Below are 25,728 nucleotides of genomic sequence, written 5' to 3'. Positions count from 1 at the left end.
GTTGGTAATCTGGTGAATTTGTCACGATGGACTAACTGACCTGGCCTCATATTCTTCTCATCATCCTTTACTGGTGCCCCGCCAGCGTAAACGGTTAGCACAGGCGGGTGCATCATTCCACTACATGAATGCAACACTTAATACATTTCGTTGAATTTACTACAATATATATATTTATTACAATACAAGTAGTATTGATATGGATTTTATACGAATTCTATTGTGGTTTTGTCGAGGTTTCATATAGAATTAAATTGAATATCAAAGAGCGATAGTGCTGATTTGGACTCTAGTCTCGATGGGCGGCCACATAGATAAGTGGTAGCTATTTAATATAAGCTAGATATGGGCGAGTTGGAACCGTGCCATTGGCGGACCACGACGAATCATAACGGCGAACAAATCACAAGTCTTTATCAGAATAGAATAATACCTAATACTTTAATACAAGGAGTATATATACCTATATGTATAATATGTTTGCATGAATAAATATCTAATTTGTAAAGTACTATTGTTTACTACCTACTCGGGAAACAATTGTATCAAATAAATAAGTAATTTAATAAAACTAGAGGACTTTAATAAATATTTAGACCCTATAAGTTACGTTAAATGTAATTAATTAAATTGCAAATCGTAAATCGTTATTAATGGAATCGTATTTCTAGAATTACCTAGTAGTATTAATTATTTTTTAATGTCATATACCATATATCTCTTTTTTTTGGATTGTATTCGTATAAAATTATTGGATGAAAACCATGTATGAAAAACATTTACTAGTAAAGATATAATTTTAATATATAATTAAAAAATAATCAACAAAATAATTATCTTTTGTACCGTCCTGTGACATAGAATGTTTTTTCTATGTGTTATTCTGATGTATAAGCTTAAAATTACTGTAAAGTTTCATCAAAATCCGTGTAGTAGTTTCATGTGAAAGAGTAACAAACATCCCTCCATCTATCTATCCATTCATACTCACAAACTTTCGAGTTTATAATATTAATAAGATATAATCGATGAAAACTGAGAGTATTCTCATCGGGATATATATCTATCGGGTAAGTAAAATACGTAAGTATCGCTAGTTAAAAGTGAGTTATATCGAACTGTACAATTCCGGGAAGTTGTGGCAGATGCTGTGTTCCAGCGAGGTCGAGTTCTGAGAGGATTAGAAAATTTACTGCTCTTAGATTTAGCCGCTTCGGTTCGTTTTGACAGCAAACAACATACAACTGTAATAAGATCGCTGTGTCTGAATCTTTGTCTCTAAAGTTTGAAAACAATTATATACATTTGGATCACAAAGTTATATTTTACTAGTTGATGTGGCTCAATAGTTCTAATATTGTGGTCAATAAATACTAACATATATCTTTTAAATATGACCAAATTGCACACAGGTAGCCAGCCAAATTTAATAAAAAATGTTTTAGCAGTAGTTTCGGAATTTTTCTTGAATAAACATTTTTATAAAGCAATACAAAACACTTCATTTGTCATGAAATCGTATTATTCTACATTATATACTAACCGTAAACACCAATGACGTATATATGAGAGTTTTTTTATTCTTTTTTTTTAATACAGTTTCATAGACTGAATTACTTCAGGGTACTGCAGTGCAGTGCTGCAGTTTCCTTATAATTATACAAATTCACAAAAACCTACAGATTATGTAATAAGTATATGAGTATACACACTTATATTAATAGTAACTTTATCTATCAAATAGAAAAAAGGAACTTCATCTAAAAAAGTAAGGGATTAAAAGTTCCTGATAGGTAGTTCACAGATACTGACACACTGTTATTAGCCAGTAAGTAAGTCTCTTCATCCTCGGTTTCAGACTAATTGTAAGATACCACGACATGCCCAAGAATAGAAAAAGACCCGGAGCCTTGACCTGTCAACTCATTTAAAGTAGATAAAGAAAACGAAGGCTATTATTAAAAGGAAGTAACTAAGCAGGACAGAAAGTAAATTAAATATTATTAGGGTACGTAATTATTTTTAGATTCTAAAGCGTTGGTCGACAAAATTAGAAATCTATTTACTTTTAACTACTGAATAATGTTAATAAATATAAAAGGAATTAAAGTATAATGTTTCTTATTTACAATGTAATTTATTGGAAATCAACTTTATTGTCATGTGCTTCAAAATATTTATTTATTTTACTTTTTATTTATTTGTTTTGGACATTTATTATATCATTTATAAATATATTAACTACATATGTTAATAAAAGCATTTCTTAGATATATCTACATATGTCCATCTCGAGATGATCTGGGTCCGTAGGCATTTGTAATGCTTTTTTATTTTATAAGTCATAAAAGATATCTTCACTGGTATGATTATCTTTAAAAGAGAATAAATAGTGAATCCATATTCTATAATAAAATTATAAATGTCTCTGTCTGAATCTGTTTGTTACAATTATTAAACGCCGGAACGGATCATAATGAAAAACATGAATAAAGATTGCATTTTGAAGAAAGGCATACACATTTTAATTCACTAACGGCTTGAATTATGTGTACTTTCAAATTCCGTTTTATAGAGTTCCAAAATTGGAATTAAACAATTTGGAACGAGTTACAGAAATCTAAATTCTATTCTCAACAGCAGTTACAATGACAGCCTCCTTAAAACATGGCAGATTATCTTAATAGCTGTTATATCCTGAGGGAAGAGCTCGGGGCCAAGATCAGCGCTGACATCTGCACGTCTGGCGTTACGCCAATACTGGTTATGATGCTGTAAATGACGACAATCTAACTAGCGAGCGCTGGTTATTATGATTTTGTTGTGACTTGTCAAGTTGTTGTGTTGTGTTACATATATTCGCAAAGCGGATTTTCATCCTACATTTTAGCGGTTTTATTTTGCAAAAGTAAGTGTATATTTTTTTATTTTTACAGCAGTATTGGGTAGCTTTTTTACCGTGCAGGTTGACGGCATGTCATTTGCAGCCTACGAAAAAATATACTGTAAATAATATGTACGAAACTAATCGAACCACAATAATTGAATTCCATTTTTTATTTACTTAAATATAGATACAGTTTTTCTCTACCGGTAATTAATAAACAGTTAACCGTTACGTGTAGCGATCTTGAATAGTAATGAACTTAAAAGCTTAAGTGAATTTCGAAATTCACTTATGTTTTGATACTTCTTTATTAAATCTAGCAGATTGTTAGTGAGAGTGTATCTGACTTCAAAAAAATTCTGTTAACTTTAACATTTCCGAGTATACTGGTTGGTATATATTATTATAAGTCTTGTCCTCGCTATTTGATACAGGTGATGTTACAACATTAACAAATTTTAAATGCTTGCTTGCTTGCATGCTTAATATGCTGATATTTGTGAAAGAATTTGTTAATGTTGTTGATCAAATATCGACTAACGGGAAGAGCTACAGAAGAAAAAGAAAATGCGCAGCCAGAGGTTGTAAAGGTTAAGTAAACACTTTTGCCAAATATGCAACCCCATACTTCTTGGCTACACTATCGAGAATAAATAGTACTGTTATTATTCAACTCCATGTAATAAAGTTTAATAGCAAATTTAATGTAACACTCAGATTTGTAAATCTAGTTAAAAGCTAGTTTAACATACTTTGTGAAAGTTTTTTTCTAGAAGTGCCAGCATTTTTTTAGTACTATCAGAAGTTATAAGCCTTCAGATAATAAATGCTTATTATAACTAAAATAATCGACTAGTTAATGTTATAGGTATATTTAAATTATTTACTATATTAATATAGAAATGACGAGAAACAATAAGATTTGCAGATTAAACTAAGCTAATGTGAGGCGTCATAAGCCGGTAGGCGCGCGGAGCGTCGTTTGCGCCGAGGTCGCCTGTCGATCAAAACATTGACCTATTTCACGATTGCGCCTGCGCATGTGAGCCAACGGTGCGAAGTTAGATGATATACTGGAATCGGCCGTGCTGTTTGTATCTTACTTTTAAATAGGTAATATGTCTGTAGACTATGGGTATCACTTCCCATTAGGTGGGTCACCAACTTTCTTTTTTATAGCATCAGTAGAAGTGGTGTTATAAATTTTATTGGTAGCCAACCACTGACTAGCGAATAGCTAGTAAAATATAAAATTAGATTTTTTTACCTTCATTGAAGTAGCAAATAAATTTGCAGTTGGTCCATGAAGAAGAGCCGTAACCAATGACCAGTATTGCCGACACTATAGAAAATATACAACGTAATACCGGAATACTATTATTTTTTACCAGGAAACCAATTCAGTGGAATTTTTTTTTCATTAATGCGGAACGCCAATGTTTAGATTAATTTTTTTTATACCAATTGTCAAAACATATTTATAGAATTATTTTAGGCTGTGCATATTTCATATAACACGTACCTGGATGAGGATGAGAATGACTGTGTTCTGCTGGAGGTTGCATCGATGACAGCGCCGATAGCGGCGTGTAGCGGGAATTGTCGTCTCGGGAACATCCCTCCTATAATATTCATATATCATCATTTGTTCAATGTTACTACGTGATAGGTACTAATTTCTCAATAATATTAATTTTAAACTTTATTAGTAGTACTATATTATTTATTAAGCTATATGAAATGGGTTTAAATATAAAATTATAAATTAAATAAACAACAATTATTATTTATCAAAATTGCTAACATCAGCTAAAACAAAATTGTCGTTAAGATTGACTCAGTATTCGTATTATGCGTAAATAGTTAGGATCCCTGATGCTTCTGAGAGTTTAACATAACATTAATAAGGTTTAACGCGTCAGACGATGTAATCTGCATCAAGGGTAACACGATGGATACTCCTTTCACCCGTAAATCGTTACACTCCAATAGATAGGCATCTCGCATTCGACATTCAGCTTATAAATCTATTTCAAAGGGTTTACTTTACTCTACAAACTTTCAAAAGGTAAACCATGAAGTATAAGATGTGGACGAGGTCCCGAGGCGTGTTTATATAGAACTTGCTTCTTTACTAGGTATTAATGAGACCCAATACGCCATCGAAAAAAAATCTTTATTATGAGTTTTCATAAACCAATTTTTTAACTTATCTATAAGATAACAAAGACATTCCGCTCTATAGTATTATCTTGAACATCTACTGATAGTAACAATTAACATATGCTTAAAAAAATATGAATTAAAAAGCATACCTTTTCACAGTTTGCTGTAGCCGTTGTCTGAGTATGGCTAGTTGAGGAGATGCGATACTGCATTGCTGTGCAAAAACCTTCGTGATGTGTTGAATACACTCCAGTTATGGTAACATCAGTATCTTGATTTACAATAACCTCTACTTTTTGTTTCCTATCGGTATTCGATGAGTCTTCGGTTTCCTTTTTTAGTTCTTCTATTTTTGCTTCCGACTTAACGCCGGAAGTTGCCCCGTTTTTTGGCTTCTGAGAAAAAGATTCGTCACTGCACGAGTCGGAAGTAGAATCGTCTTTGCTAGATTTGGGAGATCGCTTTTCATAACTGGCAGCAAGAATAGCAGTTGCATTAAGACTAGCCATGCGTTTTTGTACAACCATATCCTTTAAGTCCATTACTACCTCATTTCGATTGCGCTTTTTCTTCACTGGTACACCAACCGTCTTTTTCATTTTAACCGGAGGTTTCTCAATATCTGATTTTGTTGATGATTTAATAGATATTTTTTTTTTGTCAGGACTGGTAGGTTTCTTTTTAATTTCTAGTTCACTGTCTTCACTTGAAGACGTGGATGATTTTGGATCCCAATATTTACCAGCACTTCTAATGCCCGGTACTCCTCGTAGACTTCGCTGAGGAGGGTTATCGTCGGAACTTTCGGAGCTTTCATCCTTTTTCTCAGTCCTATTTTCATATTCAGACTCAGATGTACTGTCACGTTTTTCAGTATCTTTTGATTTTATGTCTTTCTTTTTCATCACTGTTGGCTTAGAAGTACTAGGCATTATTTGTCTGTCGACAGTTCTCATTAAACCTAACTCCATATGAGTGCGGCTCTCATTTTCATACAAACAATGTACTTTTGCAATAGCATTAAGTGATGCCATTCTATGTTTTTTTGGTCCAGTCCACATAGATAAGAGTTTCAGTCGTCTCTTACTGGGTTTTTCACACAAAAGAATCGATTGCTCTTTAAGATCACAATGAGAATCTTTTGACAGTTCTTTTAATTCCTTCGATGTTTTTTTACCAATATCTGTCACTTTTTTATATTTTTTACTTTTTGTTTTCTTGGGTTTAGGTGTATCAGAATCGCAGGATTCTTTAGCGTCATTATCATCGTTAGATTCACCAATACTTTCATCTGAAGAAGTATATTGGAATGTTTTTGTATTTAGAGCAAATTTAGACGAATCAATTTCACCATCTGACAAAACTATTTTCTTTTGCTTTTTAGATTTTACTGGTGATTTTTTCAAATTAGTAGTTTTAACGGGTTTATCATGTATCTTATCATTTTTATTTGGCGATGATTCTTGTTCCAAGAATTTAGTTGGGCTGAATGGCTTTCCAGTTATACTAGATTTTCTAGCCACCATTTTATAAGATTTACTTACTATTGGTTTTGGTTTATCTTCCAGGTCTTTATCATTGCTAATTATATTAGCATTATCATTAGTAGTAATGGTTTGATTTGAATTTGTGTTACATTCCTCTGATCGTTTGTTCGCTTTTAATTGCTTTACTACTTCTTCAATAGGTCTGTGTGGTGAATATTTTTTCTTTTCTATATCAGTTTTTTTGTCTATAATAGTACCTTTGACTCTAGCTATAGGTCTAACTCTGCCTACGTTCTTGTTAATAGGACTCCGAAAATCAGATAATATACTTTTTGGTGAGTCAACTTTTTCGGTAAATGTGTAAACATCAATATCTGGACCTTGTGATATAAGAGTGTTACTAATAAACTTATCTTTATTGTTATCTTCCGACTTGGTTTCATACTTCATAGATATGAACCTTTCAGACATACTTAAATTCCCCTTTGAGTTCTTGAAACACTTGACATCTATGTCCACTGTTCTAGGAGATCTGGTGGAAGTAAAGAATTTTGGGGGTCTCTCAATTTCTGTTTTTGGAGTTTCTGGAAGATTTGGGGAAGGTACGTTGGTAGTAATTTTACTTAACGATGTATCTTTAATTTCAACTTTTCCTTCAAATTTAGTTTCAATTACTTTTTCATGTTTAATATCCGATAGTATATCTTTATCACTTGATGTTTCCTTTTCATCTTTTTTATCGACATCTTTAATTACATCGTTTTCTTCCTTACTTTCTTCTTTTGCTGAATTTTCCTGTTTTACTTGGCATATATTCTTTTTTTTCGGGGTCACATGTCTTTTTTTAATTATAGTTTTAGCTTTAGAATATTTAGATGTGTTCTTTTTAATGACTTCTATATTAATTTTGTACTTTACATCATTATCTGTTTCACTGGCCTTGTCATTGGGTTTTATCTTTTTAACTTTTTTTGAAACTTTTAGAAACTTTTTAGCTACTACTTTCTTGCCATTATTTTCTTGATTGTTTTTAATCGACTCTTCCTTCTTTTTGGGTTCTTTCCTATGTTTTTTTGATGACGAGTCACTTTGAGTGTTATTGGACTTAGATGGTCCTGCTTTACAGTTTGATGACGATGCTTCATTTTTTTCGCCAACTGAAAGATCACCATCGTTTTTGGCATCATCTTTAGAAGAGTTCTTTTTAGGACTTTTGGCTAAAGATTTGTTTAAAAGATTCTTCACTTTTTTCTGACATACGGACTTGTTTTTTGCCTGTCTTGGGCTGGAGTTCGCCTTAAAAGTCGCTTTACTCAGGGTCCCTTTCTTAGGTAAAGGTTTTGTAGCTTGTGACCGCATTGTCTGCTGAGGTCAGATCAATGTTGTCCACATTGATGGATCGAAGCTTGTTTTCACATTCTGAAACAAGAAAAACCTTATGTTAGGCTTACTATATCTAATAAATAAAATATTTTTACTATTTTATAACCCTTTGTAACTAAATATCAAACGTTGCAGCCGCTTATAATAGAGCAAAAACCTTCCATTGTATGATTTGCCGTGCGACAGATGGTCGTCATTGAACGGCCTATTCCTTTATAAACCTAACGGACGCGCAGGTACTGTGCCTTAATAGTATCAGACGATTGATGTCATTATTATTAACGTACTAGCTGCACGACCCGGTTTCTCACGGGTGTAATAATTTATAGAATTATTTAATTTGAAGGATTGAATTTTATAGTATGAAGAAATTTTCAGTAAATAAATAAATCTTCTTTTTTAAAATATTTTATTTATTATATTTTTTTTATTTCAGTAAGTGAAAATTGCATAAAATTACTAATATACATATACAAACAATGTAATTGTGATTTAATTTGAAATGGAGTCATATATTTAAATGTGAAATATTAGTGGCACTGTAAACTATTCAATAAAATCTAAATGCAAAATGCCACGGGATAAAGAAAACAATTATCATTTTATTGAAAAAAGTGAAGGCGGAATATGTAATAAATTCCTGCCAAAGTAAACATCTGTCTCGATAAACATATGCGCGCACGCACGGCTGATCGAGTATACGAGTATTCTTGGTGGTATCGCGAGAAAAAAAGGTCCAAAGCTAACCGAATTTTATACCTGCAGACACGTGCCCAACCGTCGTCATTAAACCAGATAAAAAGTCAAAGATAAAAGTAGCATGTGTTAACACAGAAAGACAAAGGTGATTTTTTATTTTGTTTGATATTATTATTGAATCATATTGAAAGTCATTAGTAGAGACGAAAAACAAACAAATAGGTATAAAGTTTTATTTTTTGACGAATATATCCTCGGTGGTCTAGTGGTTAACCACACCGTTTTACTTATGATGGTCGCCGATTAGATTCCTCGCACGGTTCACGCTTTTGTATTTATGAGCATGATTGTTTGTATCGGTCTTTTTTTATGTATGTAGTAAGTGTTTACAAAAGAAATCTAAGTATTTATATCAGTTATGGTACACATAACACAAACTCTGCTAACCGCGGGACTAGTGGCTCTGTGTTAATTATACAAGTTTATTTATTTATTTTATAAATAAAATATGCTAGGTTTTAATGGTTAAATTGATCACCCGCCTGCGGTAGTGGTATGCCCTGGCGAGAGGATGATGAATAAAAGAGTACCACGCCAGTTCAGTTACTCTATAGGGGCGAATATACCAGGAATTAACGACAAAGTTTATCTTCATGTCTTCAACGCCGGATCGCGTCGAGGTCGACCTGACGTGCAAGATTGCTAGCAATAGTTATACGATTACCTATTACAACCACCCCTTCTCTACTTGTTAAGTAGGCATGGATATACATATACGAGAAAATATTACATCTAATAGAATTATAAACAATATTTTCAAATATAAAAGGATTAATAAAAATACATATAGGTATCTGAACAGTGAAATATTTGGATTTTCATATTAAAAAAATAAAAACAAAGATTCAATAATCAGCGTATTCTAAAATAAATTGATGACTAATTCAGTCCTGATATTAAACAGAGGTCGTAAAAACAGTAATATTCATTGAGATCGTATTTTGAATGTTATTTCAGCAGGGACGAGAATGCGGTAGGTAGTTAGTTACTAAACTATTCTAATAAAAGTTTTAAAACGGCCTTTAATGTTTTTACTCTTAATCCATTTATACTGACAATATAAATGTGATAGTCTGTCCGTCTATCTATCTGTCTGTTACCTTTTCACTACAAATCGGCTGAATGGATCTTATATTGTACCACAAAGGTGCAATTTATGTAGTGGTTCAAATAAGCAAAGTACCTAATCTATTATTTGTGAGAAATATTAATAGCTAAAGAATTAGATTAAAAATTCATCTTATTGCCATTATTTATTGGGATAGGCGGAGTATGTAATCTTCTTCCATTGATCCCTGTTCGGCCGATATCTGTGCTCACTATCCTTTTATATGCATATCATCTTTCACACCGTCCGTTATAACTTTTTCCGTCAGCCTCCTTTAAAACCACCCACGTTCACATTATGTAGGTACTTTCTTTAAGATTCAAGGACTACCTCGCTCCTCCATATGATATGTATATACACTAATGGGACTAAAATTTACGTATTATGCACGCTTCACACAAGCGTAAATATAAAAATATTCTAATATAAAACCATCCACATGTGGCTATCGTACTGGTTGACGTTTATGACTAATTAATAATGTCCGAGAAAGTAAAAATAACTTTTGAAAATCAACGTTATTATTGCAGCATTTACAAAGGCGTGTGTAAAAATAAATCTGTTTCGTTCATTCATTTTATAGTCTTTTTAGTTTGCGCTACATTTTAATTTGATTAAGTTTTTATTTTTATATAAATGGAAATACATTTTAAAACGCGTCGAGAGAAATTTGTAGGTTTAAATAGTAAGCAAGACATATTGTAAGTAAAATAATAGAATCGACATAAAATTGAAAGCAAATGATTTTTTTTTGTAATCATGTTTTCATCTGTGATAGTTTTATAGTATTGGAACCATTTGTATTATATTATTTGCTTACTGATATTTATTATTCAACAAAAGCAGAATTCTATCAAAGATTCTGTAATTTTAACTCAAGTTAATTGTAAAAATATTAGTAGAACAAAGAATATAATTAATAATAACTAGTCCGTGTCCCTCGACAAATGTTTTGTTTAATAAGTTTTAATTACAATTCTCGACACTTTGTAATTCAGCGGTTGCTTTCATCCGTTGTAGGTAAATAATTAAGGGATGACTGGAGCGTCTTTTGTCGAGGTAATCTAATAGAGCCTTAACAGCAGTGGAGGCGGGCACTTATTATTGTTTGAAACCCCGGCCCCGGCACGGCGAGTTTTTATTTTTATTGCGCATGAACTATGAGAGACGCAAACAATGGTAGTTTGTGTTTCAGGTGTTCTGCAGTTTCAATTTCAAGCGGCAAAAAGGAGGAAGTTTCCGATTCAATTACACTTTTCCAATGTACGATATGTGTATGAATTACTAATTCTAAAATGACGTTAACTTTTAATTTTTTGCCAAAAGGATTTACACGTCGGTTTCATACAGAATTATTAAATTATTCTTTTATAGAACAAAATTATATATTTTTTTTAGTTTTAGGTCTTATTTTACGGCGCGAAATTCAAGATTCTATTTCAACAATAAATTAACTAAAAGTGAAACTAGCTTTTATAATAGTAGTGATTTTATTCTTCCTATCTTTTAAATATATTATTCCATATTTTTTTTACATTATATTATATTAATATTATAACATACCTTTAAATTCGTTTCGGCAGGATTTTAGAACCTAGTTTATTAACCTCGAAACATGAGTAGGAAATAGGACAGCCATTATTAATTACACAATAAGTTAGTAGAAATATTCAAATTTGGAACCAACAAATCGACAGTAAATTATGGTTATACGATTATCAAAAAGAAAATTCTTCACGTCAATGTACACGTGGCATATTTTCATTTCCTCTTATTACCTATTTATTTATATCAGCCATTATACTTATAAAATATCAGTATTGTCTCGTATAATCAGGTCATTATAATCATTTAGAGTTACCGGTCAGCAATATCGTCTAATTTTGCCGTGGGCGTTCTCAATTGTAACCAATCAAATCATCGTATACCGTATACCATTTGCTGTCAATATCAGTTATTTCATACATCATCCTCCCACTGTATCTCGTACGGTAAACATCGGCGAATATATTTGACTGAAAATTAGGAAACCGACCATTTAATAACTATGCATTGAATACAGTACAATTTACAATCGTTGGGTATAATGAGTCTATTACTTAAGTTTGTATAATATAACTCTCATAATGGAGAATTTATATAGATATTTTACCCTCATAATTTGTTTTCGCTAAAACTACTACGAAGCTAAAGTCAATTGCCGACACGATCAATATTTGCTGGTTGTTTATTCCCAAACCTAACAGTACCAACCATTTATCCTCTCAAAACGTTTATTTGCCTGCACAAACAACAGCTACCTATTCAGTTTCGAGAAATCCTAGTGTTACATGATGAAGGGTTGCCACCTGTCTTAATTTATGCAGTTTATAATTATATATTCTGATTTTGGCTGTTGTTTTAATATATATAATCTCTTGTAATAAATGTTTAATCATTTACACAAAGGTACCTAAATTACCTTTTGTACTTATAATGAAAATAATATCACAAACTTTTCTGGTTTGTATATTATCTAATATAATTTCAATAGCTGGGTACGAGTCGCTTCTTATATATTACAGAACAATTTTTTTGGCATGTATGGTATGGAGGTTTTAATATAAATAATAATAAAATTAATTACAAGGCCAAATTCAATTTTAAATAATATGGAGAGATTTCTTTTAATTATTTTAAAATATTTGTTTGATATTATAAATTATAATTATTTTAAATTTAGTAACCAAATTATCCTATTCCACCAATTTTATAAAAGATAAATATAAGTTTACCTACTGTAAATTATGTCAACTAAATAAATTTAGTTAATCCAAAAATGACCAAATATATTACATACGTATATTTCTCTTATATTCAGATATTGCAAATAAACAAAAATTCCGATTTTATTACTAGTACCTACAACTACTTTATCTAATATTATTTTTCAATAACCACTAATATTTTGGAGTTTATCATAAAATTTGGTAGTCAAGTTTTCAAAATGTCGTGCGAGACAGTTTCTTTTTAGGCTATATCTGTTATTTTATTAAGTGAAACATTGGTAACATCTTAACGCCTTACAGTTGTAAACTTAGATGGTAGCCCTAGGCAGCGGGGTGGGAGTACAGAGGGGTAAAGTTATCGATCGAGCCCGCAAGCCAACATCCCGCCATCCGAGACGACTCAGATTCACTTTTACGCCACTTGAGCGTCAATTACCGTAATTCTGATAAGGTCCAACTGCCAACACTGGATACAATACCTACAACTATGAAACCATTGAAGTCGTTTTGTTCATTTAGACCGTCTGTTTATGAGCGACAGATTGAAACAGGTCAAAACATATCGAAATCTCTGAAATAATATTCATTGCAAATATTTGTGTATCTAAGAGAAAACTAATTATTAAAACAATCCTATAGAATTGAACTTGTGTGGCAGTGTCTCTATATAATTGGTAGTCAATGAATACTTATTTAAAAAAAAGTGTATTATATTATGGTATATCAATTTATTATTAATATAGTTTGTAGATGGTAATGAAAGAATGAGGAGAGAACAATGTGCGTCCTGTAGATGTGTGGTGTTGAATTCGTCGCTAATTAACATGGTTTCACCTAGACCGAAATATGATCTAAATATATTTGTATAAATACATTAAATACAAGTAGCTATTAAAAGTTTTCGATTTTGCCATAATCCCTTGAGATCCATAGTTAACCAAGAGGATCACCACTTATTAAGCAAACAGCAATATAGCCGTCAATCGTAATCGCTCCTGTCGATCAATTGGTGATATAGGATATGTTCATATATACATATCGGCAAAACATCAATTTAAATAGGGAGTCCCTATGATACATAATAGCTGTATCCTAATACTGTTAGCGACTCCGTCTATTTAAGTTAAGATGAATGTCTGTCTATTAACTCTGTCTATTAAATTAATTTTGAATTACCGTGGATGAATTTTTACTCGAATCTATTCAGCTGTTTAACAAATATACATACAATTAGCTATACATAAATTAATATTTAAAAAAAAATCTGGGGCGCAAATTATACTGATCTAATGGAATTATGAAATGACAATTTTACTTCGAGGGTTTTTTAAATTGTTCAATAATGTCGTGACTTTATTAAACAATTAAAAAAAAAACATTTCTGAGGAATTTTAGTATACAATTTACTTCAGCAGTCAAATCTTATGTCGACTCATCTAGGAATGGAAAGGAGTGATGATATTATGAATTCAATTGTATGTATTTTCCCCGACGATTTTATACAAAATATGTCCCATATATTTTGTATATATAATTACCTGAAATAATTATAAACATATAATAAAATGAAGAAAGAAAGGCAATTATGTAGTCATTATTACTGCCTGCTACAGACTGGATGCCTTCGTTACGCTAGTGCTAGTGCCTAGTGGAACTCTCTGGACGAGAGGTAAATATTCTATTTGACATAAAATAATTCTTATTTAGACTCAACAAACTAAATAAATATTAGGAATTATATGCAAGTTTAAAAGTAACTATCACTGCAAATTTTTAACAATTTTACCAAGACTGCCTATTGAATAGAGTTTAGTCTACGTTGCTTTTATAATTTACAGTCAGGTCGCACGATATCGTACTGTTTACCTTCACTGTACAATAGATTTTAAATGTTTGTCCACACAAATAGTATACAGAGAAAATACTACAGGATGATTGTAAATGGTCGCAACAAAGTAGAAGAACAATTAAAATTTTACATAAATATTAATAAAAAAGAAGTACAAGATACGACAGTACTTACTGGCTTTGAGTAAATATATTAATATCTATAATATATTTATTTAAGGATATAAATCCTGCAGGTGCTCACGCGACGTTGTCTGCAAGAGAATACTTTAGAAACATTTACAAATATTGTAGTTTACTAAATTTTTTGAGTACTTACAGATACTTGTGGTGGAATTAACAAAAGAAAATTAAGTGATTTATCAAAATAAATTATTATAATCTAAAAATCAGTAAAAAATATTTACTTAAGGAAAATAGCACCTTATTCAATGAAGCAGATATCGTATTTACTAAACCAAGCGCCTATATCTTCAGTGATAAACTACGATAACCTCAATAATTGATCTTTCAATTATCGTTCTATTCACATACGTCGATTGATATCTGTCCTGTAATTTCGACGTTAGTAAATGGAGACACAACTCGATAAGATTTATGAATGAATAAAGAAATCATGTGTTAAAATTACAGACGCAGGCGCAAGTCTTTTATCATGGTTTATTATACGAGCCATTCATTCATTTTATAAGCGGAGGTCGTCTCGTGACAATTTTTCTTTATTGTGACGGTGAAGAGGCGTGGAGGGCGCTAGATGTGAATACGAGTCCTTGTGGTAGACTCTCAATGCGCATTCATATTCTAAGCATGATTTGAATAATGTTTTAAGTGGCATGCATAGTTTTGTTTATAACTAGTTGAACCGACGTCATTGTACTCGTATAACTTTTTTGTTTGTAAATCGATTAGAATTAAACAACTAAAATATTTATTATAAGCTATGTTACACTATTGTATAGGCTAACACATGTGAAAATAGCTGAAAGAATGAAAAGAAATAAAAATTACAAAATTTTAACTGTACTTTACATAACGTACTTAATGAAATCCGTAAACAAAAACAAATACTCTAGTAATCATTGATTTGAGTTCCATTTCGCGGATAGAGTCCTACAATAATAGTTTTTCTTATACTCGTATATCTTCAATATACAGACAACTATCAGTTTTATTATATATTTTTTCAAATGAAATGTAATTTATTGATCTAAAAATATGATAGTAGTTACAATAGCTTTTAAAATAAATGTATAAAAAATATTATTGGCATGTATAGATTTTGTTATAGTATTTGTTTTTATATAAAAACATTAAATTATAATGAAACTGAATTACTGCTGCATCATTGTTATCAATGCTAAAACTGTTGTGCAAGATTACATACACACACAAACACACGCACACACACACATACACACACACACACACACACACACACATACACACACACACACACATATATATATATTCCTATTTATTAGAGAGAATTTTTAAAATAGATTGAATACAATGTTTCCTATAATGTATGTACTTTAAAATTGATTATATAACTAATTATTTATAGTATAATAAACAAGAAACATTTTACAACAGTGGTGATATAAGGTATGGAAGAGCGGAGCCTCCTGGCACAGGCATCTTTATGCTTAAAAGGAGTCTTCAACAACTGTAGAATGTAATTGTAAAATGGTGTTATCTAAATAAAGAATTTTGAATTTCATAATAATATGCTAGATGGTGATTTTACATTATTTATATATTGTTTCATCATCAGTATATTTATTTAATGATCTCTGAATAGTTCTATAATCTATTAAAGATTTAATCTAATGGGGCCGTGTTCAACAGTTAGGCACAAATGGAATATCTAAATTGTAATTAGTACGTAGCACCTACCTTATTAATTAAATTATACTGTTACATAACATTTGACGACATATTATAATTTACTGATACATATTCAATTTTAATTATATTCATTTCATCATTCATTCATTCATACATTTAATTATAAGAAAGAAGATAGTGGAATAGTGAAGACTATTTATTACTATTACTATTTACACTAATTATTCAATTAGATTTTGTGTAATTTAGGTTAGAATGAGTTATATCTTTCATTTACTTAATTTGGTACTAATCTATGTTAGTGTTATAAAGAGAAAGACATAGTATGTACGTTTTTGTAAGAGTTAAATTAATAAAGATCTTACCCGCATTTAACATGTCTACACCTATATTAACGGTAAGTAACGTAGGCTCTATTTCTAGTACTACTCGAAGTGCTGCCTGCATCGCAGATTTCAATTAGTACTTTATGTAGCCTTTTTATATTTTTAGTTTTTCAGGTATATCATTACATAGTATAAAACGAAGTCGCTGTCGCTGTCTGTCGACAACCTAAGTCTAGGCCTGAGACCAGAATCTGTCTGGCGAACGTCCCTATGTATGCTTAAATCTTTAAAATTTTGAAGCGGTTTTATTTTAATAGATAGAGCGGTTCAAGAGGAAGGTTTATATATATAATACATCAACACCCGTGCGAAGCCGGGGCGAGTAGCTAGTTACTACTAAGAGTAAGCAAAAAGTTATATACACGTAAAGAAAGTTGCGTGAATTAAAGATTAGGAGAGATTTTTTTATTCTTAGATTTATTTAGGGATTTTTGTTATAATATGATAATGCCAGTCCCATCGTATCTTATTACAACTCTTATTTTAGTAGAGATGTATAAAATAAAATCGACATTGATTTCATTTATAAACGAACCCCAAGTAATTACGAGTTGGTACGATTTTCAGTTGACGTAAATGTGTTGCGGTACCCGCCGTTGGGCAATTATCGGATAAAATAGCTGTTCTCGCCATTATACGATTAACTTAATATACAATTAGTGAAGAGGAAATTTTAATTAAGGCGTACATTGCATGTTACGTGGACCGAATGAGCTTAAATTTAACGTTGCTTGCCATACCCAGTATTATTTGTATTTAAAATCAAATAAGCTTATGATTATAATTCCAAATGGATTAAACAAAGACAGTATAAATAACTAGCTATTTTTCACACTACTATATTAGTCATATTTTGTTCAGAAATTAGTTCTTGGATGTTAGATGTTTGTTATCTTTAATGAAGTTAGTGCCCCATTCTGATCGCTTAGATTTTTTAAACTACACAACATAATTTATTGCATATTTTTGCATTAGATACAGTGATTTAAGAGCAAGGTTTATATGTATAATACATATACACTCGTGCCAAGCCAGCGTATATTTGTAAAAGCCAACTATAGTTTGTTTTTTACTTATTATGAGTACACTCCATGAGCAACAATAAAGAGTTTTTGGGAATGTACGAGCTAGCATAGTACATTATTTCGCAACACTAACATTTCATTTTATATTTCATATTTTACCAGAAATCAGTTAGCATTTGATCAAGAGCGCCACGCGTAAAATAGAAAAAGCGATATATATTATAGTATTTTATTTTTTTTCGTACATATCTCTCTAATTGAAGTATTCAAATATTTTTATTGGTTTTTATGAATTATCAAAACAAATAACTTATTTTATATAGTTTGATATATCTATGTCAGTTTAATCACAAAATAAATTTTTGAATAAGTTATAAGTATTTGACAACAAACAAATATGTCGTAGTGGTTTTGATGCCAATTTGATTGGACACAATAATAGTTTTTTTTTGTTCTAGTAACTTTTTGTTTTTACATATTATTTATTTTATTCTAATGTGCTGCATTAAGTTCGCCGGGTCAGCTAGTAATACTGCTTGTAAAAATATGTCTTTCATTTTCTTTAAAAAATGTTGCATAGCTTTTCAGTATTTTTTTAAAGAAATGTCTTGACTTTTCTTGATAAAAGAAAAAGCGTTTCCATTTCCTAAGTTATCGTGTCAATTGCCGTAAAATACCTAGAATCACATTTGAAGTGTCGAGAGGGAATCGCGTGCCCCTCGACATGCGTATCACACCAGTAATGACGTCACTTCCCGTCTGGACGGGTTTCATGTCAACTACTGGTATTACACACATCGGCAAAGCTTTTTATATTGTTTTGTTAAGACCGTAAAGAGTAAAGGATATTTCTTTAAATTATACCTACTCTATAATAAGTATAAATACATACGGGTAGCTAAATCAGCTATATACTTAGTAAGCGTTGTAATACATTTATTATAACGACTCTTATCCATAGAAACAAATAACAAACAATATTTTAACTATTGTATTCCTCTATCTTCTGTGTTATTTTCTTAATTTGAAAAAAGCTGCAAATAACTGCTATACGTACCTATTTATAATTAGTTGGTAGGATTTTTATTCTTTTATGAATAAGTTTGAATATTTGATATGAAAAGTTTTACAACTGAATACACAGATCACACAGAACACACAATCATTGTTTTTTTCAAAATAAATTAAAAGCTGTCGTTCCTACATCATATTCTTGTTCCACCAGGCCCGTAAATGTGTGTAACCTCCGAGCGAAGTTTATGAAAAGAATCTGCGTTATATTTTAATTTCTAAGAATGAAGAGTAAACAAATATATGTAGGTACATAAATATATGAGATGTGTTTGAGTTGATGTAAATCTCATTAAACTAAATAAATGGTTTATTGTTATTCATGACATCATGATGTTCCATGGATCTGTCGAGAGGGGTACATGTATTGTGACAATGACGCACGCGACATTAATGACGTCATTTCCCGCCCGGACGCACTCATCGAATACTACCCTCCTCGTCTCGTTCCGAAAGCACCGACAACATAGATATTTAAAGTTAGGTACACTTTGATTTGTTATCTAATAATGTTTTTAAAAGATGTCCAATCTAACTTTTTGTTATTCGTGTGATACAAATAATATTATTTACTTCTAAAAATAGATTGTAATGGTTTAGAGATATAAAGTTAGGCTAGCATCGTCACAGCATAAATTAGACAGATACTAGTTAACGTTCATTTTGTTACTAACAAATATACAGTCTGCAGTTATAATCAATTACTAAATGCATGAAATTCCGTAATTGTATTCTGTAATAAATACACATACATCTTAGCCAAATAAACGACGTAGTAGTGTTATAAACGTACGTAAAGAATTGTAAACACCAAATTCTTGTATGGTATGTTATTTAAGCATCACAGTGTGAAAAGCTAAAGTAATTAGGTAATTACATCTGCTCAGTAAAATGCAAATCCGTTAATCTAAGTTCCTTGCAATACAGAGTCCAGAATATATACTAATACAAAAGTGAATTTTCTCTTTCAAAGGCCAATTCATGGGGCCGTTTGATTTGTTAGAGCGATTTGAGATTAGGACACAAAAGCCAGTGTTGGAGGAAATTCCGATTTCCGCCAATTGTAAAGGTCCCTTAGAAAATGAAATCACTTGTTAGGTTCGCAGAAACAGAATCACTTTTCCGCCACTTTGAATCCGCTCAACCAATATCCGCGGAACTCGATGTCAGCGATTACGCAGCAAGGAAACGATTCAGACGCGGTTTACTTGCAATATGTGTCAATTCTACTGAGAACTGAATATTTTATATTCATAGGATGTGAGATATCGGGTGACAGTATCTATTTATACACTTTGAAGAATCTCGATGAAACTGCGACGGGTATAAACGTTTTACAACCAACTGTATACGTCATCACATTGATCGGTTTATAAGAGATACGTAGCATCAAATGCTTATAAAGAAATTCAGAGAAGCACTCCTAAAGACTGCAAGGACAGTATGGAAATAAATTATACCGTTTTTATGCTATGATGATTATTCCTATACTCACACAATATCACGTGAGTTGCATGCATTGTATATAGTTATATTTATTATTTGTTACTTATACATTTAATCAAATATTTACAAACCTAAGCACCTAGTTTTAAGTTTTAGTTGATTACTAAATCATCAGAACATCTTGCTGGTGGTTAGCCTACCCTTCTTCTTTGTTTGGGTCTCCGTAAATATGAAATAAAAGAATCTATAATGGAGTCTTACTTATTTTAATTTTTGTGAAATTAGGGAGAGTAGTTTGGATTATTGAGAATCTGCTTGCTGAGCATGTCATTGCAACCCTGGGTGGGTCAATGGAAAATTATAATTGCATATTTCGTGCCAATATTGAAACCTTGAACTTTCGCTCTATTTTAACATTTTCTGCATACTATTTTAAAATTACTAAAAACCCTGGTGGAACATGAACTCGCTCCAAAGTATTGTTTTTGTTATTATATTCTACTTTGTAATCTATATATATGTTTCTCTTGTCATCTCGCAATTGCAATACTATCTTTGCGATAGATTGCACCATTTGCAATTGTTTTGATAAGTAGTCTAGGATTAAGTAGATAGGGGATGAGAAATTCATTGAATTATCTATTCGAACGTTTAAATTTAAGGACCATGAACATATTCCAGAGCACAATTTCCCTGAATGCATTTTTTCTAATTTTATAAACGAGAAAATGATAGCCCCTTTGCCAACACTAAAAAGAAACTGGAAAACAATTAAGTTTAAAAACTTAATTGTTGTCCAGTTTTTTTTTTCTTATCCATCTTATCGAATCTAGAAAATAGTAGTTGTGATGAATCTGCATTCCGAATAAGTGGTAGAATCAAAATATGACTGTTCAAAAGTGCATGTAATGAGTTTATTTGAATAAAGATTATTTCTATTTTTAGTATTCGCCCACATTGTACAAAAAAACAACGAAATGAGATGCTCTATAACGATTTCCTACTTTAAAAACATAATACTTTAGAAGCCATTATAAAATTTATTGATTTTTAACCAACTTTAAAAATCGCCGGTTCTCGATTCTACTGCTTATCTTCAAAATATCTTCTGCGTGTATAGAATTGTTTGAAAACTGATGATCTCAATTAAAGTAAACATATCAACATATATAATTACCAACTTTTTAGTTGCCTTTGAGTTATCCTTAATCCCGCGATTGAAGTTTTTCTTAATAACGTTTTTCTGAATATAATATATTATAATATGAATATAATATATTTCTGAATAAATATAATAATAATAATATGTAATAATATGTATTAAAACAGAAAGTGAACCAAACTTTCCGTAAAATATAGTCTCCGTAAAATATGGTAAAAGCTGAACTCTCATGTAGACTCACGTGAAATTTGACGACAAATCGTGTGCACTCTGGGCAAAATGTCAGAACGGCGACACAATTACTTCGTCAGGCCGCGAGGATTACGTCTGTGCCTTATACGTCACGCTCACGTCACGAGACACGCGAACGAGTTATCTCGTCGTTTTGCATTTGCCGTACCGACAATTCAGTTCAGTATTTTATGGAATACTGCCAAAGTTCCGAGAGAAATGAATGACGTCCGACAATGAGTTTCGGGTAACTCTAAGTTTGAAGTTAAATGGATCCTCCGCTTTGAGATTTTATCTTTTCGCCAATGTTGTTTTTGAAAAATTTAATGTAATACTTACGTATATTGAAAATAAATTCATGTATAAATGCGTTTATTTATAATAGTAGACTACGTAACAACTCAATTAACAACACTGTTTGATTTGTTTTCTTTAAATATTAAATATTAGCTGTGCCCGCCATTTCACTCGGGTAAAATTTCAGTATATAAATTTTAATAAAAAATATAGCCTATGTATTATTTTGATGCATAAGCTATATTACTTTTAAGTTTCATCACAATTCGTTCAGTAGTTTTTGCGTGAAACAGTAACATATATTCATATTAACAAACGTTCGCGTTTATAATATTATTAAGATTAGTTAAACCTTTAAACCTTTTTTTGATTTGATTGAAAAACATACCTAATATACTTAATTGTAATTATCAATATACAAAACTAAAATATAATTATTTTCGATATTATTTGATTGGATAATTGCCTTATACAACAAAATGTCATGTGAACTCATGTAGTATATATTAATGAAGAATACTACAAACAATTTATTTAATTCAAACATAAGTTGCCATAAATGTTAACAAGCTATCTCAAAGAAAATTCAACAAGAAATTTCTTGGAGAACATAAACTATACTTATCTTACGGTAACGAATATCTAATGTACTTTTTACGTCAACATGGATAGAAAATAGAGCTAATAAAATACAGAACGTAAATCAACACGTATCTGATCAGAGACATGAGCACATAAACCTTATTTAGACCGATCGTTACTACCCGAAAGAGGTTTGGTAGCATTATTATACAATCCTAAATATGCATACTTCTATATTATGTAGGTATTATGTCAAAATATTTATTGTTTAATTCCTTTTCTTCGAGCTAATTTTAATTTTATAACTCTGACCTATTAGCTATGCTGTCTAGTAGTTTAGTAAACTACTTTGCACAAAGCAAACATTTGTATTCATCTGTTTTTTCTGTCTGTGTGTTTTTGTGTACATCTACAAAAAATGTTCATGTATGTTATCACCTATTATAGCGTCTACTATACAGACTAAGTAGGTATGCTTAGTTTGGGGCCGCATATGCTATTTGTTTTACGTTAAGTTGTTTATTCTAAATCTAATTATCACATATCATATTTATGCAACAATAGTTGTTAATTAATTCAATCACCGAAAACAATAAACAAAACAAACAGTCTTAAGAAAAATTGAATGGAATGGAAGTGAATACCCGTTTAAACGACAAAGATCGCAACGACCACTAATGTGTGAAATAATAAACAAATAAAAATTAAAATAATTAGCCGAATCAGCAATTCGTTTTGTCAACGTTTAATAGCATTATTGTTATGTTTTTTTGGCAACAATAAGTAACAATTATAATTTCCGAGCCGGCGCTGGGCGTCTTTATGCAAATGACATTGTTGGATGTCGGCAATTCAGAGTTAATTATTGCCCAGATTTTTTCCCACAAGTTCGCCGTTAATAGATATACTGAATAATCACGCCAAAATTATAATAGCCTATCTTTTTCACCGCATAAATATAAGTGCTTCATTTACATTGACTGCAGTAATGAATGTTCCATGTTTACTGTACCTAATATTTAATACTTATGTTTAATTGATAAATTTAGTACATTTCCATATTATTTCAAAATGATTATTTGAGAATTTCAAATATCTGATTCCATTTACATAATCGATACTAATTTAAGAGAATGAATTATAGGTGGGTATCTATTAACAAAAATATACTATTATACCACACTATTAATATAATATTATAAATATATTTGGAATTGTAAGAAACACAGAAAAGTAACTAAAGTACAAATAAAGTATTTACTCAAAGTGCGCGTGACTATAAGTAAATACAAAATAATTTAAGTATGAAATTAAAGAGATATGACAGGAATTCATGTATGGTTGAATTACTTGAAGGTTGTTTGCAGCGCTATGAGATATTCCGTGATCTCTATATAAACATGCAAAATAAATATTGAGTATGAATATTAAAAAGTTGTGGAAGGGGATAGAATATGTACCAGCACCAATATTTGTAACAGTATAGCACAAACTACACTGAATCTGAAATCTATGTTAATAATAAAGAAAGTTTATATTTAATCATTGTCTGTTACCTTACAAACACAGCGTAACAGTATATTGCAAACATGTGAAGCTTTAATACGATCACTTACGTAATGATTAAATACATTGGTTTGTAAATAAGTGATTTTTTAATAAGTTAAAGTACGTAAAAACTTTTCCCACTAATAGAAAGAATTCTTCATTTGAAAGAAAGTGACAAAATACTGTGGTCTTAAAATAAAATAGTGTGTGTTTTATTTACATAACAGTTAGCCTGGCTAATAATTTCAATAAGTACAAAAATCCTTATTTGAATTTTAACCTATTATTATTATATAACCTGTTGTAATGTAACAGTTCTTTTAAAAGGATCAGGAACCGTAAACGAGTAAAGTTTCCCTTTATGTTCTCACTTCGTGTATTCACGAGTACGTTAAGTTACCTGTTGGCAAACAAAATTAACTTGAACTAAACTTCAGTGATGATGTCACGATACGAGTATCAACTTGGGGAGTCTGTGTAAACTACATACTTATGTTACTGTAAAACATTGAATGTTGATAAATTCCAAATTACTGTTACTGGGAATAAAAAAGCGTTAGTTCTCTGTATATTTGTTTTGTCTAAAATAATTAATAATAATAATTTATATATTTAAGTTAACGTTACCTTTATCTAGGTATATTTAAAAACCATTTTACAACAGCAATTTCCAAAATAGGCATTGGTAGAAATAATAATTAATTGGCCATTGTACGGCGCTAACCGCCGACGTGTATGAAAATGTGGCGAGCATAATTCGACAATAACTATATTTACCAATATTTACCATACCTTTGTGGTATAACAGAATTAAATGTGCGAATGTTTATTACGTTTCCAATTTTTAAATTGTCATAGACAGAGAGCAACTTTACAGAGGTATATTTTATACAGATTCGTCTGCGTGGGTACCTGTCTCAAGTTATAAGCTGAGAAATATTACATTTTATCGATTCAGAATGGCAACGCGATACATAATGACGTGATGTCTGTAGCGATCTTCTTGTTGAACGACTTGAACTTACAACTATGTGTCTAATTAGTAAATAACGGGATCTTACGTTTTATTTTTATTGAGTTCCCGATATTTCTCGAATAAAACGTGGTAAGATCCCATATTCTACTATTTATAAGTATAAATAATGACCATCTCAAATTTAAAACAGTATATTACAACTAGGTGAATCGTCAAATTGATTGTCACTCTAATTATATAAAACTAAAACTAGAATTTTGCAAGAGTTGTTAAAACTTAGGTTATATCAGAAATATTACAGAGTTCCATTGTTTAAAGTTTTACAGTAACATGTATCACACGTTTGACGGTAACAATCAATCGTACGTGACCCAATTCCGTGAACTTGTTGTTTATTATTGCTGTCAGTGGCAGTGCTATACCTATTGAGTAGGAGCGCTTTCAACGAGATGTACAGGTTAATAACATATTCGTAATTAAGTTTCAAACAAAATACCGAGTAAAAGCAAATCACCCGCGTATTAATTGGGTTCAGTAGCAAAACATTTAACGTTGTTACTATCTGTATAGATTGTATTAAAATATGAATTTATGAATTTTTCACAATAAGGTATATTGCAAAAGTTTCATATATTGATGTTTTCATTCTCTTAATGGTCTCTTAATAGTTTATTCTGTGTATAATGTGTATTTAAATGTCTAAATTTCATGATACTTCTTATCAGAATAAAGTAACTGTCACGTTCGACT

At 30.9% G+C, this 25,728-nt stretch overlaps 1 protein-coding gene across 1 annotated transcript in view; it reads right to left on the bottom strand.

The window, feature by feature from the left end:
* LOC131840973 (uncharacterized) overlaps positions 1 to 25,728 on the bottom strand; it is a 198,967-nt gene that overhangs the window by 148,847 nt on the left and 24,392 nt on the right. Inside the window, exons 2-3 of the mRNA XM_059189193.1 lie at positions 5,203 to 7,959; positions 4,410 to 4,509 (exon numbers count right to left, since the gene is read on the bottom strand). Of these exons, the coding sequence (XP_059045176.1) occupies positions 4,410 to 4,509; positions 5,203 to 7,899 (2,797 nt within the window). The 5' untranslated portion in view covers positions 7,900 to 7,959. The remainder of the gene's footprint in view (positions 1 to 4,409; positions 4,510 to 5,202; positions 7,960 to 25,728) is intronic.

Source organism: Achroia grisella, unplaced genomic scaffold (genome assembly GCF_030625045.1).
Source record: "Achroia grisella isolate CSIRO2021 unplaced genomic scaffold, CSIRO_AGI_Agris_v1 utg152, whole genome shotgun sequence".
NCBI classification, from domain to species: domain Eukaryota; kingdom Metazoa; phylum Arthropoda; class Insecta; order Lepidoptera; family Pyralidae; genus Achroia; species Achroia grisella.
The sequence above is the reverse complement of the archived record's forward strand: the minus strand, read 5'-3'. Positions and strand labels throughout refer to the sequence as shown.